The sequence below is a fragment of the Marmota marmota genome, unplaced genomic scaffold, assembly GCF_001458135.2.
Source record: "Marmota marmota marmota unplaced genomic scaffold, marMar, whole genome shotgun sequence".
NCBI classification, from domain to species: Eukaryota; Metazoa; Chordata; class Mammalia; order Rodentia; family Sciuridae; genus Marmota; species Marmota marmota.
Genome location: NW_026000026.1, coordinates 29,865,084 through 29,877,650, shown reverse-complemented (window position 1 = coordinate 29,877,650; position 12,567 = coordinate 29,865,084). Strand labels below are relative to the sequence as shown.

General features: G+C 46.0%; 1 protein-coding gene across 1 annotated transcript in view; it reads left to right on the top strand.

Moving 5' to 3' along the window:
* Positions 1–9,815, top strand: part of Adra1d (adrenoceptor alpha 1D) — a 38,276-nt gene extending 28,461 nt beyond the window's left edge. The window contains exon 3 of the mRNA XM_048810562.1: positions 5,130–9,815. Within this exon, the coding sequence (XP_048666519.1) occupies positions 5,130–5,440 (311 nt within the window). The 3' untranslated portion in view covers positions 5,441–9,815. The remainder of the gene's footprint in view (positions 1–5,129) is intronic.
* Positions 9,816–12,567: the final 2,752 nt, after the last annotated feature.

Genomic DNA, 12,567 nt, shown 5'->3' with positions numbered 1-12,567 from the left:
GTTCTTAAGTTCCACCCATTTTCCTGCAAATAACATAGTTTCATTCTTCTTTATGGCTGAATAAAACTCTATTGTGCGTATATACCACATTTTCTTTATCCATTCATCTGATGATAGACACCTAGGCAGGTTCCATAATTTGGCTATTATGAATTGTGCTGCTATAAACATAGGTATACATGTATCTTTATGATGTACTGACTTTAATTCTTCAAGATAAATACCTTGGAGTGGTATAACTAGGTCAGATGGTGGTTCCATTCCTAGTCTCCAAGAGGTAACTTTTGAGCAAAGACTTGAGGAGGTGAAGGAGACAACCAGGCCGATCTCTGGGACTCATCCTAGGAGTCTGGGGTCTATTCAATGCTCTCTCCAGAGAGAAAGCAACAGCTCAGCCCTTCTGAGTGCCATAGGGTACCCTTGAGGCCATACAGAAAGCCAACAATGTCACATAGCTTGGGGCAAGCAGAAGAGAGTATGCTGGGCACACACACTCCAAAGACCACTACCACCTGCCCAGGGGCCACCAGTGAGGTGAGGTTAATCACAGAAACACCTGCAGAGAAGGTGGTCTTTGCGGAGTCTGAAGAGAAGAGGCTACCTGTGGAGAAAGGAGGAGTGCCACACTCCTGGCCAGATCAGCCATGCTCAGGAGTGGGGACAGGCATGCTGCTTGTGGGGAAGCTGCTGCAGGAATAAAGAGTGGCTGTGGCCCTTGACCCTCTTAAGTGATGATATGGGAAGACCAAAAGGTTTAGGACCAGACCAGCTCAGGAGCACAGCCTGACCTTGACCTCTAGGGTTAACTAGAATCTCTACAAGTGGGCTGTCTTGAGGACTCAATGAAAAAACATTTCAAGGCCCCAAAATGGAGGCTAGTGGGTACTGAGCACTCAGAAAGCACTTTAGAGACCACCTATCCAAATGCCATTTATGCATTCATTCAACAAATATTTTAGAGCCACTGTTCTGGGTCAGGAACTTATAGATAGAGAATCCTATCCCTGCCTCCAAGAAACATCATGTCATGGGGTAATGGAGCAGTAACAATTTTTATTAAAGAGTCAGTATACAAGAAAGGAAAGGAAACTGGCACGAATAGTTTACAAATCATAAAATTGGCATCCTGGAAGCCACAGATAAAATGAGCAGCATCCAGGCGGCCAAGAGTGATGTTCGAAGGCTAGGGGCCCTGGGTGGGGGTAGGGGTGGGGAAAGCAGCAGGGTGACAGGTGATGTGCCCTGGAGAAGAGAAGCAGCAAGAGTAGCCTGGAAAGGGTGAGGAGCACAAGGCCACAACCAGAGAGACAGCAGCTATGACAGGGTGGATCAAGGACCTCAACACAGGCAGGGACACCAACTTTGGGTAGGAGGGTGACTCCTTTCTAACCCAGGAGGAAGAGAGGCCAGATGGTTTGGGCATGTGGCTAGCTTCTGTGGCCTCAGTTCCCTCTGTGAAACAGGAGATGAGTTCAACTACTTTGGGGAAGAAGAAAGGGTGGTACCAGGCTCAGAGCTGGAAAGGCTAGAGCAGGACAGGAGAGAGAGCTGCCAAGGATGCAGGCTGAGATCACTGCAGCTTCTGGACACGGCTGAGGATGGAGGCCTAAGTGTGCTCAGAGACGGGTTAAATTGCCGGAGATGGGTTAAATTGGGGTTAGGATCTGGCTAGATGAATCCAGCCTAAGTCCCGGGGGAGGATGGAGTAGGGAATGGCTGAGGTACTGGCAAGCAGGAGGTCTACTAAGCCCAAAAGGAAGGGCATGATAGGAGGGATACAAGGAGCTGGAAGAAGGTCAAAGTGCACGAGGAAGAGAAAACAGGAAGTCATGGTTGGCAGTGGGAAACGGATTTTAAGTGAGGAAATGAAATGCTCAGGCTTCCATTTTCAAGGGGTTTTGTGCCAAGCATTTAAGGACAAGATAAACAGAAAACCAATAATTACTTACAGTGTTCTTGGAACTTATAAGTAAGTGTGATGATCTGGGGGTTGGCTGAGGGGACAGGAATACAAATAATTCTGCTGGATCAGGAAGGGTTGATAAAAGAAGTTCTGCAGAAGAAGTTCCCACTAAAATCTGGTCTATATGAACCTTAGACCTGCCATGTATGAGATCAGGGGAGCTGTGGCCTGTGGAATCTGAAACCCAAGGCACAGATGTCTATATTTTCTAGGCAACATGTCTGCACACCATGGACAGAAAGCAAATAAGACACAGTTGTGGTGGAAGTTATTGGCACTTACCCATCTCCCCTAGACCTTCAGTGCACATGGACCCACTTAGACCTGAGCACATGCCTGTATTACTTTGCCCAGGAACACTCTCTTCCCACCAAAATCCTTGTCCACCATGGTAGCAGGCAAGAAGTAGAAAAATGAACACCCAGATAGAGCAGCTCAACATAATTGATGGGAACGGGAGTGTAAATACCCCACCTCCTTTCCCCCCAGTTGGGTCACTCTGAGGTTTGTGTTCTGCACAGTCACCTAGAGCCCCACTGGTGGTATTAAGCCCCAGTTGCCCACATTGACAACTAACTTGATAGCCACCTCTCATGGGCTTCCTGCTTTTCTTTTTCCCTCCCAACTCCAGGTGTTTCATTTGCCTCCCAAATTGATGACTTGCATTTAAATCTTTGTCTCAGAGTCTGCTTCTAGGAGATCCCAAAGTAAGACAAATCCTCAACAGGATACACTGGGAGGCTGAGTTTGAATTCCCTCTTTCATATGTAAGGAATTCCCAGTTCACAGCTGGCTTCACACATGTCAACTGAGCATGAATTAGGATATTAATGTTTACATCAAGACCCAGGCAGTATCATGAAATGCTGTGTTGCCCCCCAGTCTGAATAAAAACCATGCTGATAACAATGTCATTTGGCCGGCTTCAGGCACACCACTGGAAAGCATAGTCCACTGATTTGTCATCCTGGGCTAAATATAAAAGAATTGTAGCCTGAGTCAGAAGTTATTTTCAGCACTTGATCTGACTGCAGCCATTGAGGGATGCTGTTCTTGAGGGCTGCCTTCCTGGAAGTTGAGGTCCACCCTGATGACCCACACATTCCAGGGACTACCCAACACCTCTACCAGGGAGAATCATCTCTTCAATCCACCCTGACTGATGCTCCAGCACCCCAAAACCTACCACATCTCAGCCACGTTTCTGGTCACTCTCTATATGTGGAAATTTGTCTCTCCCCAAGACTATAGTCTCCACTCTCAAAACCACAGGAAAAAAGTAGGAAGGGAGGAGAATAGACACCAGTTTGTGGTATAGTTGTGGTATTGGGGATCAAACCCAAGGCTTCACACATGATAGACAAGCATGGTATCATTGATTTACATCCCCAGCCCCTCACTGGTATTTATTAAGAATCTGCTAACATGCTAGTTCCAAGACCTATAAATCTTTACCAAATCCCTTCCAGAGAAATATTATTATCTCTAGTCACAGAAATGCAAGGTGAGACTTTAGATAGCCAGATGGCTTGCTCTTGAGCCATGTGATACTGTATGGCCTTCCTCTTCCTCCACCACATCTCTTGGCACCCAGAACTGTTTCTATATGTAGAGGGTGGACGATATGCAAAGGTCTCCAGGTCAAAGAGTGAGGCATAGTGCCTCTTCCCCTTCACTAAGGGACCTAACTCTATGCCCAATCTCTGACCTGCTCTTATTTGTGGGGAAGGAGCAAGAGGAGATATAGAAGTTTCCACAGTTTGTTAAGGACCCTGGATTGCTTGGTCTCATGGGCAGCTGCAGCCCCTGTCTAGGATGCAACACCCTGGGCCCCCTACTGCTGCTTAGGTAGAGAAGAACAAGAAAGTGGCTTCTGTTTCTTTGGAGTGTATCTTTGCAACTGGCTGTTCTTTCCATAGACATGGCCTCCTTCAGATCTGTGGAGGGGATGTCAGGGGAGAGATTTGTGGAGAGGAGGGTCTTCCTGGCACAGCTCCCAAACAGTGCCCCCACCCCCACCTGCCTAGTGCTCCCACAAAGTCATCCCAGAAATCTTCCCCAACCACAGTAGGACAGCCTCACTGTTCTGCATTCTGATAGCCCATAGGCATTGTTTATAGAAGCCAAACTCTATGCCCAATCTCTGACCTGCTTTAAGCAATTCATGGTTCTTAACCCACAAAATAAAAAGCTGAACTTTCCAGCATTTAAGGCCCTTCACCATCTGTCCCAAATGAAGTCTTCTGAGTTGATCCTACAGGATATTTCCAGGCTCCAAATTTGGCATTCTCTCACCCACTTGTAGCTTTCACATGTAAGACACTCTGGCCCTTCTCATCCAGGCTGATTCTTTGAGATCCTTAGAAACACAAAGCCTAAGCTCCCTCCCTATGTGAACAAAATGAGTACTCCCCTACCATCACCCCACCTGCATTTCAGTGATGTTCATATTGCTATCCTGGGAGCAAGGGCCATGCTTCGTGCCTCCTCACAGGAGAACCCAGCACACTGCTTGTCATGGGGCAAGCCTTAGTCCAGGTTTAATTCCCAGGTTCTTACCCCTTTTTGTGCTGGGGACTACTCAGGTATCTGGTGAAATCTATGGATTCATCTTAAGTCGTACTTTCAAAAGCATGAAACAAAAAAAAATGACAAATGAAACCGATTTTACTGAAAAAGTTGTCAAAATATTTTTACATGAAATCAATGACTTAGAAATGTGCCTCCACATTAAGGCATTAAATGAGATCTGGTGGTGCATTCTAACGACTGTCATTTCCAAATAACAAGAAGCACAGAAAATATCTCATAACATCCGCAGCAATTGAATGTGATAGGAAAATATCCGCGGGAACTGCCAATCTTGCACTACTAGTTTTGATGTACAAAAACAGTAATTTCACATGATTTTGTCCAATTCTACTCTGGTTGTTGCCTGCATTCACTGAAGGAAATGATCAGTTTTGGGTAGAGGTGAGTAAACGTTGGAGATGCTAGCTTTCCCCATCCAAGTTTATGGAGCTCCTGAATTATATAAGGGATCTCTGGGGGAGATCCTTTCAATCTCCCTGGAGTGCATAGAGGGCCTGTCCTCTTTGCACCCAAGGCCTGCCTGGACCTTCCGCTCCCGGAGCAGCTAACCAATCCGGGTCTCTGTGCCCTCCAGGCTCCCTGTTCCCGCAGCTGAAACCATCAGAGGGCGTCTTCAAGGTTATCTTCTGGCTCGGCTACTTCAACAGTTGCGTGAACCCGCTCATCTACCCCTGCTCCAGCCGCGAGTTCAAGCGCGCCTTCCTCCGCCTGCTGCGCTGCCAGTGCCGCCGCCGCCGACGCCGTCGTCCCCTGTGGCGCGTCTACGGCCACCACTGCCAGCAAGCTTTGGTGGCCTATTGTATTTTTCCCTGGGCCCACTGCCTCCTACCCCCACCCCTGCATTGGTCCAGTGCACACTCCATCACCTGGCTCTGCCCCTCATGACTTCCCTTCAAGGGCCTTACTGTTTACACTCTGTACATAGCTCATTGTGCCTGTGCCCATCACTTCTTGCTGGGATTTTGAGCTGCCAACTGGGGAGAGCTTTATTTGTCATTTTGAAACATATTTATTGGTAAGAGTACTTATATTTTGTCCAAACTGTGCAAACTTTAGCCTATAATCCATAAAGAACTTTTTTTTTCTAAAATCCTTAGAAATCCTTAGGCCCACAACAAGATAGACTAGGTCTCTATTTACCTCTCTAGCTTCGACTCAACTGTCTCTTTAACTGATGACTACTGTCCTTTGGGTCTTTTAGCATGACCAAAGGACTTGGGAGTTTTATTGGCTTTTAAAATTCACATGATTAATTTTGGTCACCAAATAGTAATCATAAGCACAAATTATCCCTTTGCTGATCTTCCCAGATGCATCCCTGATGCTCTGAGGACCTCAGTGAGGAAGGTGGTCATCAGTTAAATGGGTAAAAAATTACTTTATGTGAAAAGATATACAAGCCCAAGTAGACAGGTATACAGGGCTAGGGAAGAGAATCCATACTTAGCATCAGTGTTTGTTAGCTTTAAGTAAAATCTCATATTCCCATAGATTGTAGGCAGTTCAGTCTTCAGCTAGATAATACCAACCACATTTATCCAACCAGCAAGGGAGTAATTATTGTGGCCAGTGAGCCCTTAAAAGGAGCAATGGTTAAACATTGCCTGGGGTACCTAGGATTATTCTGAAACTGGAAAAGCCAGCTGCTGAGCCAACATGGACCAATATTGAGGCTAGAAGTCTCTATCTTAGATAGTTTATGTGAAAGGTCACCATAATTCAAACCTTTGACATCCATTTTACAAGGTTAAAAGGCAGTCAATGGCAGGGCTTGGATAGTTCACATGGTGGTGGTTCTATAAAAGGATCTGGGCTTTCAGGCCTGGCCTTCCTCAACCTCGAGGAATAGGAAGGACAGTTCATAGCCAGTTCTGGGAGTATAGTGCATACTTTGCACATATTGGCCACTGTAAAGCTGGGTGGAGGGCACCCTTGCTGTCTTCTCACAAAAAAAATGGTAGGAGCCATTTTTCAAATCAGAGGTTGGAGAAGAGGCAGACACCAGTGTCCAATGACTGAACACTGGCTTCATGCACAGTGGTAAACCAGACAGAGTTCTGAGCAGGGTAAATGTTGGCTCCCACGCTCCAGGCTAGTTGCATCCACAGGTGGTCAACAGTGAGGGTAAGAGAATAGAATGGGAAGGAGCCTTTATCAGGAGGATTTGGGGACCTCCCTGCCCTGCATAACCCAATGGAAATAGAGACAGGAGGAACTGAGGGCTTGCTCACTACTTGCTCCAGGTGTGATGATCACCTGCAGAACTGTTCTTAGGTTCAAGCCATAGCCCTGTATCCTGGCACAGCAGCCATTTGCACCCAGCTGCTTCCTTCTGTACCCCTCAGATCAGGTACCAAGCCCACTAGCAGTGCAGGAGGGCTGCAGAGCCCCCGAGAGGCCATGCCATATAGCAGAGGCATCCAGGGACCTTGCTCTAAAAACAATAGAACACTGCCACTGACCTTGCCCTTGGGACATGTCAGAGGGTCAAAGAATATCCAAGAGGAATGAAAGGAATAACAATGCCCTTGTGGAGGAGGGAGGTATTGCAAGTGATTTGGAAACACCTTGAAGAGGTACAATTGCACCATTTCCTGGGTCTTCAGGTACCTCAGTCCCCCAGCTTGGACTACATGATTGATTACAGAGACTGTCCCCCGGCTGCATGTAAAAGAGGGCTTTTGCCTTCAGGGAAGCTCCTTTACGTGTGCTCAAGGATGGGTGAAGCCTGAAGGAATCGGTGAGTGGTGAAAGGGGCGGTCCTGTGAGATGTGACAGAGACAGAAGCAAGCTTCCAGAGACATGGCATTTGCCTAATTCCTCCTCCCCAATCCTTAGAAAGCCTCATTTCTGCTTCCCACCCAGGAACTCAAGCTGCAGTCTGCCCTCCCTCTCTAGCAGGCTCCTGCCACCCACCTTGCCTTGCTTCTCACACTCTTCCCAGGCTGCTTTTGCAAGTCACCTGGGACAGTCCATTTCTCCGCTCTCCTCCCCTATGACTCTGTCATAGTCCATGTTGATGGAAGCCCCTTGCTTGCTGAGATATTCACTCCCTGCCTCTGGGCCATGCAAGGAGATCTCTGGGATCCCAGGGTCTCTCCTGATATGACGAACACTTCCTCTCCACCCCCTTCTTCCTCTCTCCTCTAAAGTCTCTTCTCTAAAGTCTCCCCTCCCTGCCCTTAAAAGTTTCCCCAGGGTTTTATTCTAACTTTTCTCAACTCTCCACATACTCTCATCCACTTCACATATCTCAATGACCACTTGCTTATGAATGACTCCCAAGGGGCTGTCTCTAGCTCTGCATGTGTTCACCCTCCCCCTTGGTGACCTCCAGACACCCCAAATACAAACCTCAAGGCCACGCGCCTCCTGAGCATACCCTGCCCTCTCTGATTTCCAGCTTCCAGAATCCTCAAGCTCTCAAGACCTCCTTCAAAGATCCCCTACTTGGAATTAAGCCCTGAGTATCCCATAGCCCCCCACCCCCAGGATGCTCACAAACAGTTCATCCTGGCTACAGTCTAGAAAGCCAGCTATGCTGTGCACTCCTGTGGGAACACCTGCTTCCAGTCCACCTTACCCTCCCATCTGAAGCCCCACTGCCCCTGCAGGCCCCTGCAGCAGCAGCCATACTCTTCCTTGATCCCTCTGTTTCAGTCGCTGACAGTTCTGGGGAAAGGTTTGGAACCTCCATTGTCCTCTGCTCAGTGACCTGTCAGAGCTCAGACTCCTCCAAGCCTTTCTGACCCTGATTCTATTCCTGTCCTGTTACACCCCCAGGGGGGTACATGTTCAAAATCCACTTGGAAAGAATTTCCTTTTTTTTTTTCTTCTTGTGACTCCAGGGAAGCACAAAACCAGATGCTTGCAAAGGCTAAACCAGTCCCCACAGCCTCTCTGCCTGGCATAGCTCCCCAGGGGGCTATTGGACCCAGGTGGCTCTGGGGGGTAGGACCTTAGGGAAGCAGGGCCTGGCACTGCTCCTGCTGTCTGAGCTGGCCCACTTTCCTTCCCCCACCCTGCCCCTTGGGAAAAAAAGGCAACAACAAGAATGCTGAACAGAATCTGCCCACATTCTAAAATTACCCTGGTCTGGGGGTAATTAAGGGGAAACCACAGGATACATATGGAATCAAGAAGAAATCCAGGACATGGAGCCATACAGGTTGAGCTTTCAGAGCCAGGAACCAGAGGTAAGGATGCACTGGAAGCATCTGCAAGCACCTCAGCTGTGACATTTCTGGACATTTCCTTCAGGGATTCACTATTCATGTATCTCCACTATACTGCTTGTGTCCACCTCTTTCTGTCCTGCCAAAAACCAGAGAAGGAAACTCAGCTCCTTTTCCTGAGAGGGAATCAGATTGGTCCCGCTCATCATTTGAGCCAAGCCATAAGGTCACTGGTCAGCCTACGGATTGGCTAATTTTGGGTCAGGCTTAACAGCAGGAGCAGGCAGATGGGAGTGGGATGGGCCAAGTGGGACAACAGCCCACTGGGCACCAGCCTGTGAGGAGCAAGTCTTTCAGGGCTGGTCAGATAAAGATTGACATCTCTGGCACACTGGGTCAGCTAAGCATGCAGCAAGCAATGAGGAAACTGCCCGGTATCTAGATAAACCCTTGGGCATTAGTTTTCTCACTTGACAACTTACAAGGCAAATGGGTTACTGGTATTGTCATGCTCTCTCTGCTCATAATCTATTTGTCCTCTTTGTTGCTACATCATGACTAGTGGCTCCATATTTCAAGAAGTTGTTCAAAGCAGAGCAAGAGAAGGGTTGGCTGTAGCATCTACCTCCTTTTCTCAAGCTTGCAAAGCTTTCCCAGAAACACCCCTCTACCTCCACCCCCATTCAAGGTTGTATTGGCCAGAACTGGGTCACATGACCACCCTGTGCAGGAGACTGGAAAAAATCAGTGTGATTGGTCTAGATCAGGAGTCCAAAAATTCTACAGGCCAAATTCAGCCCATTGTCTGACTTGGGACAGCCTATGAACTAAGGATAGTGGAAAAAAGCAAAAGAAAAAATATTTCATAATATGTAAAAATTATATGAATTTACTGCATAATATCTCCAATTTTGCTAACTGACCACAAAGCCCAAATTTACTACCTTGCCCTTTATAGGAAAATTCTGTCAACCCTTGTTTTAGGGCAAGTAGGATCACTGATTGCCTTCTGTTGGGCACACTGCTATCCTGAACCAAAATCAAAGTTCTGGCTGCAATAAACCACAGAGAAAGGATATTGGGCAGGCAGCCTTCCATGTCTGTTATATATGCCATCAACACATTCCAAGTCTAGATCCAATTAATTCATTTGAATTCAGTACAAACTAAGAACCTCCTCTTTCTTCAGGACCCTGGCACAAAGGGATTATTCTGGAAGTCCTCTTCCTTAAAAACATCTTCCACCAAATGTGTACTTTTTTGTTTGTTTTGTTTTGTTTTGTACCAGGGATTGAACCCAGGGGTATTTAACCATTGAACTGCATCCCCAGTCCTTTTTATTTTTTAATTTTAAGGAAGGGCCTCACTAAGTTGCTGAAACCAGTCTTGAACTTGCAATCCTCCTGTCTCAGCCTCCCCAGTTGCTGGGATGAAGAGCATGTGCCATCATGTCCTGCTAAATGTGTAGAATTTTGAGAGACTTGTGAAAAGGAGAGGGGAACACAAGAAAATAACTGGCTGTTTGTGCTAAAATGCTGGCCTCAGAATTAGAGCTCCAGCAAGCAGTTATAGTGGCCAGATTCATATAAGCTAACACAGACTGCCTAACTCACTAGGAAGTGAAGTTTATAAGCCCAAGGTCAATGTGCCAATTTTTTACAAGAAATGTAACTTAACTATCATATAAACCAATATCCCCGTGACAATAAATGACCTTAATGATAAGCCAAATCATGGTGTGAAAGCCACTTGGTGAACTCAGAGGCAAAGCCAGAGAGTTAATGACCAGAACCCTTGGCCAGGGTTTCACCTCTTCTTCCATGATCCATCCCTCTCCATCCTCCTAACTGACTCAGGCTTCATTCCCAGCCTTTCATCTTGATCTGTGCATTGAAGTTCACTTTTCTTGTCTTTAATCTCAACTATTATAGTTCCATCTCAGAGTGGAACCCTCAAAAGATAGTCTTGAGGCTTTTATTTTCAAGTTCTTAGGGAGAATCTTATGGTCACTCTAGTGGACAAGCCTATAAGTATTGAATGCCTGGGCCTTATACAGATTAGGTACTTGATGTCCCCTCTCCCCAGCTGTGAACTGTACCTTATAGGTGGGGCCTAGGTAATTCCTGGAACCCTTCAACCAATCAGTATGCTTCAATCAGCAACAAATGGTGAGGTCAGGTGAGATCACTGAACAATGCATGCATTTGATATTTATTGAGCATCTATTATGTGGGGATCCATCATTGTATGAGGGATAAAAAAACCCTCTGCTTTCATGGTGTCCTCATTCTAGAACCTACAAAAACGATAGGTAATAAACAATATCAACAAAATACACAGTAGTTAGACGGTTATAAGCAAGAAACACATGGGAAGCATCAGGGACAGAGAGATTACACTTTTAGATCTAGAACCCCAGGAAGTTCTCAGCTAGAAGATGATAAGGCAGAGAGTCACACAAGTTCTTGGGGAAAAGCATTCCAGGTAGAAGGGATAACAGGGGCAAAATCCTGACTTAGGAGGGTACGTGGCATATTCAAAAATTAGCAAGGATGCCAGTTTCCATGGTAACATCCAACAGTCCAGGCAAGAGATGAAGATGCCTTTGTCAGAGAGATGGAGGTAAAGGTAATGGAAATAGGTAGATTCTGAAGAGATTCTAGAAATGAAGCATTTTCCTATGCCAAACCCATGCTCAGCACACCTTTCCCAAACTTCCATCTAGACCTGCCCGACTGCCTGCCTTATGAAGGAAGGCCCCTTAAAATATCAGGTAAGATTTTTTTTAAAAAATTAATGACACTTTCAACTTAAGGTAGAATCCTGACAATTCCTTTATAAGACCTTTTTCCTTAAAATACCAACAAAGAACAAATCCCATCATTATATACAACTATAATGCACCAATAAAAAATGTGGAAAGAAAAAAAACTAAATGAAAAAAATGAAATAAAATAGCAACAAAGACCTAAAATAAGCATAAAAATTCAAAATGGGTCTGAAAAGTAAGGATATTAACCAACCATTTGCAAACAGTAGGGATTCCAGATCTGAAGAAGCTGAATTAAAAGGCTTGGGGCCCTTGCCAGAGTTTTCCTCTTTGCATCAAAGGCATCATTGGCTAGGGGTAAAGAGAAGGCTTGATTCTGTCCACTACATAGTCCCCTGTGACTCACCCCTAATTCCAAAAAGTCTGCCCAGTCATTAAACCTATGCCCACTGCCCCACTGCCCATAAACTGCTTTCTGAATATCTGAGAACAAAGCTATGATTCTCCCATTCTCCTGATCCTCTTCAGAAACTTGCTACATCTAGCAAAGACTTCATGCCCACTGGCCTATCCACGTATGTGGGCCTGGGGGCAGAAAGAAAATTGGAAATCAGAGTAAGATACTGTCGTTTTCCAGGTGTTTCACCTGATGGAAGAAAAGTGGTTAGCAGCTCTGAACTTTTACAATGAAGTTCTTCCTTTTCACCAAGAATTGAGCGGTGAGGGTAGAAGATGATCTTAACTGCATCTGGTGGAACAAAAAGAATGTTCACTGGCATCTGTTTCCCTCAGCTTGGGTCTTAGTCAAAAGCATCCTCTAAGCCGGGCACAGTGGTGCACGCCTGTAATCCCAGTAGCTCGGGAAGCTGAAGGAGAAGGATCACGAATTTGAAGCCAACCTCAGCAACTGAGCAAGCCCCTAAGCAACTTAGTGAGACCCTGTCTCTAAATAAAATACAAAATAGGGCTGGGGATATGGCTCAGTGGTTGAGTGCCCCCAAGTTCAATCCCCAGTACTCAAAAAAAAAAAAAAAAAAAAAAAAAAAAAAAAAAAAAAAAAAAAAAAA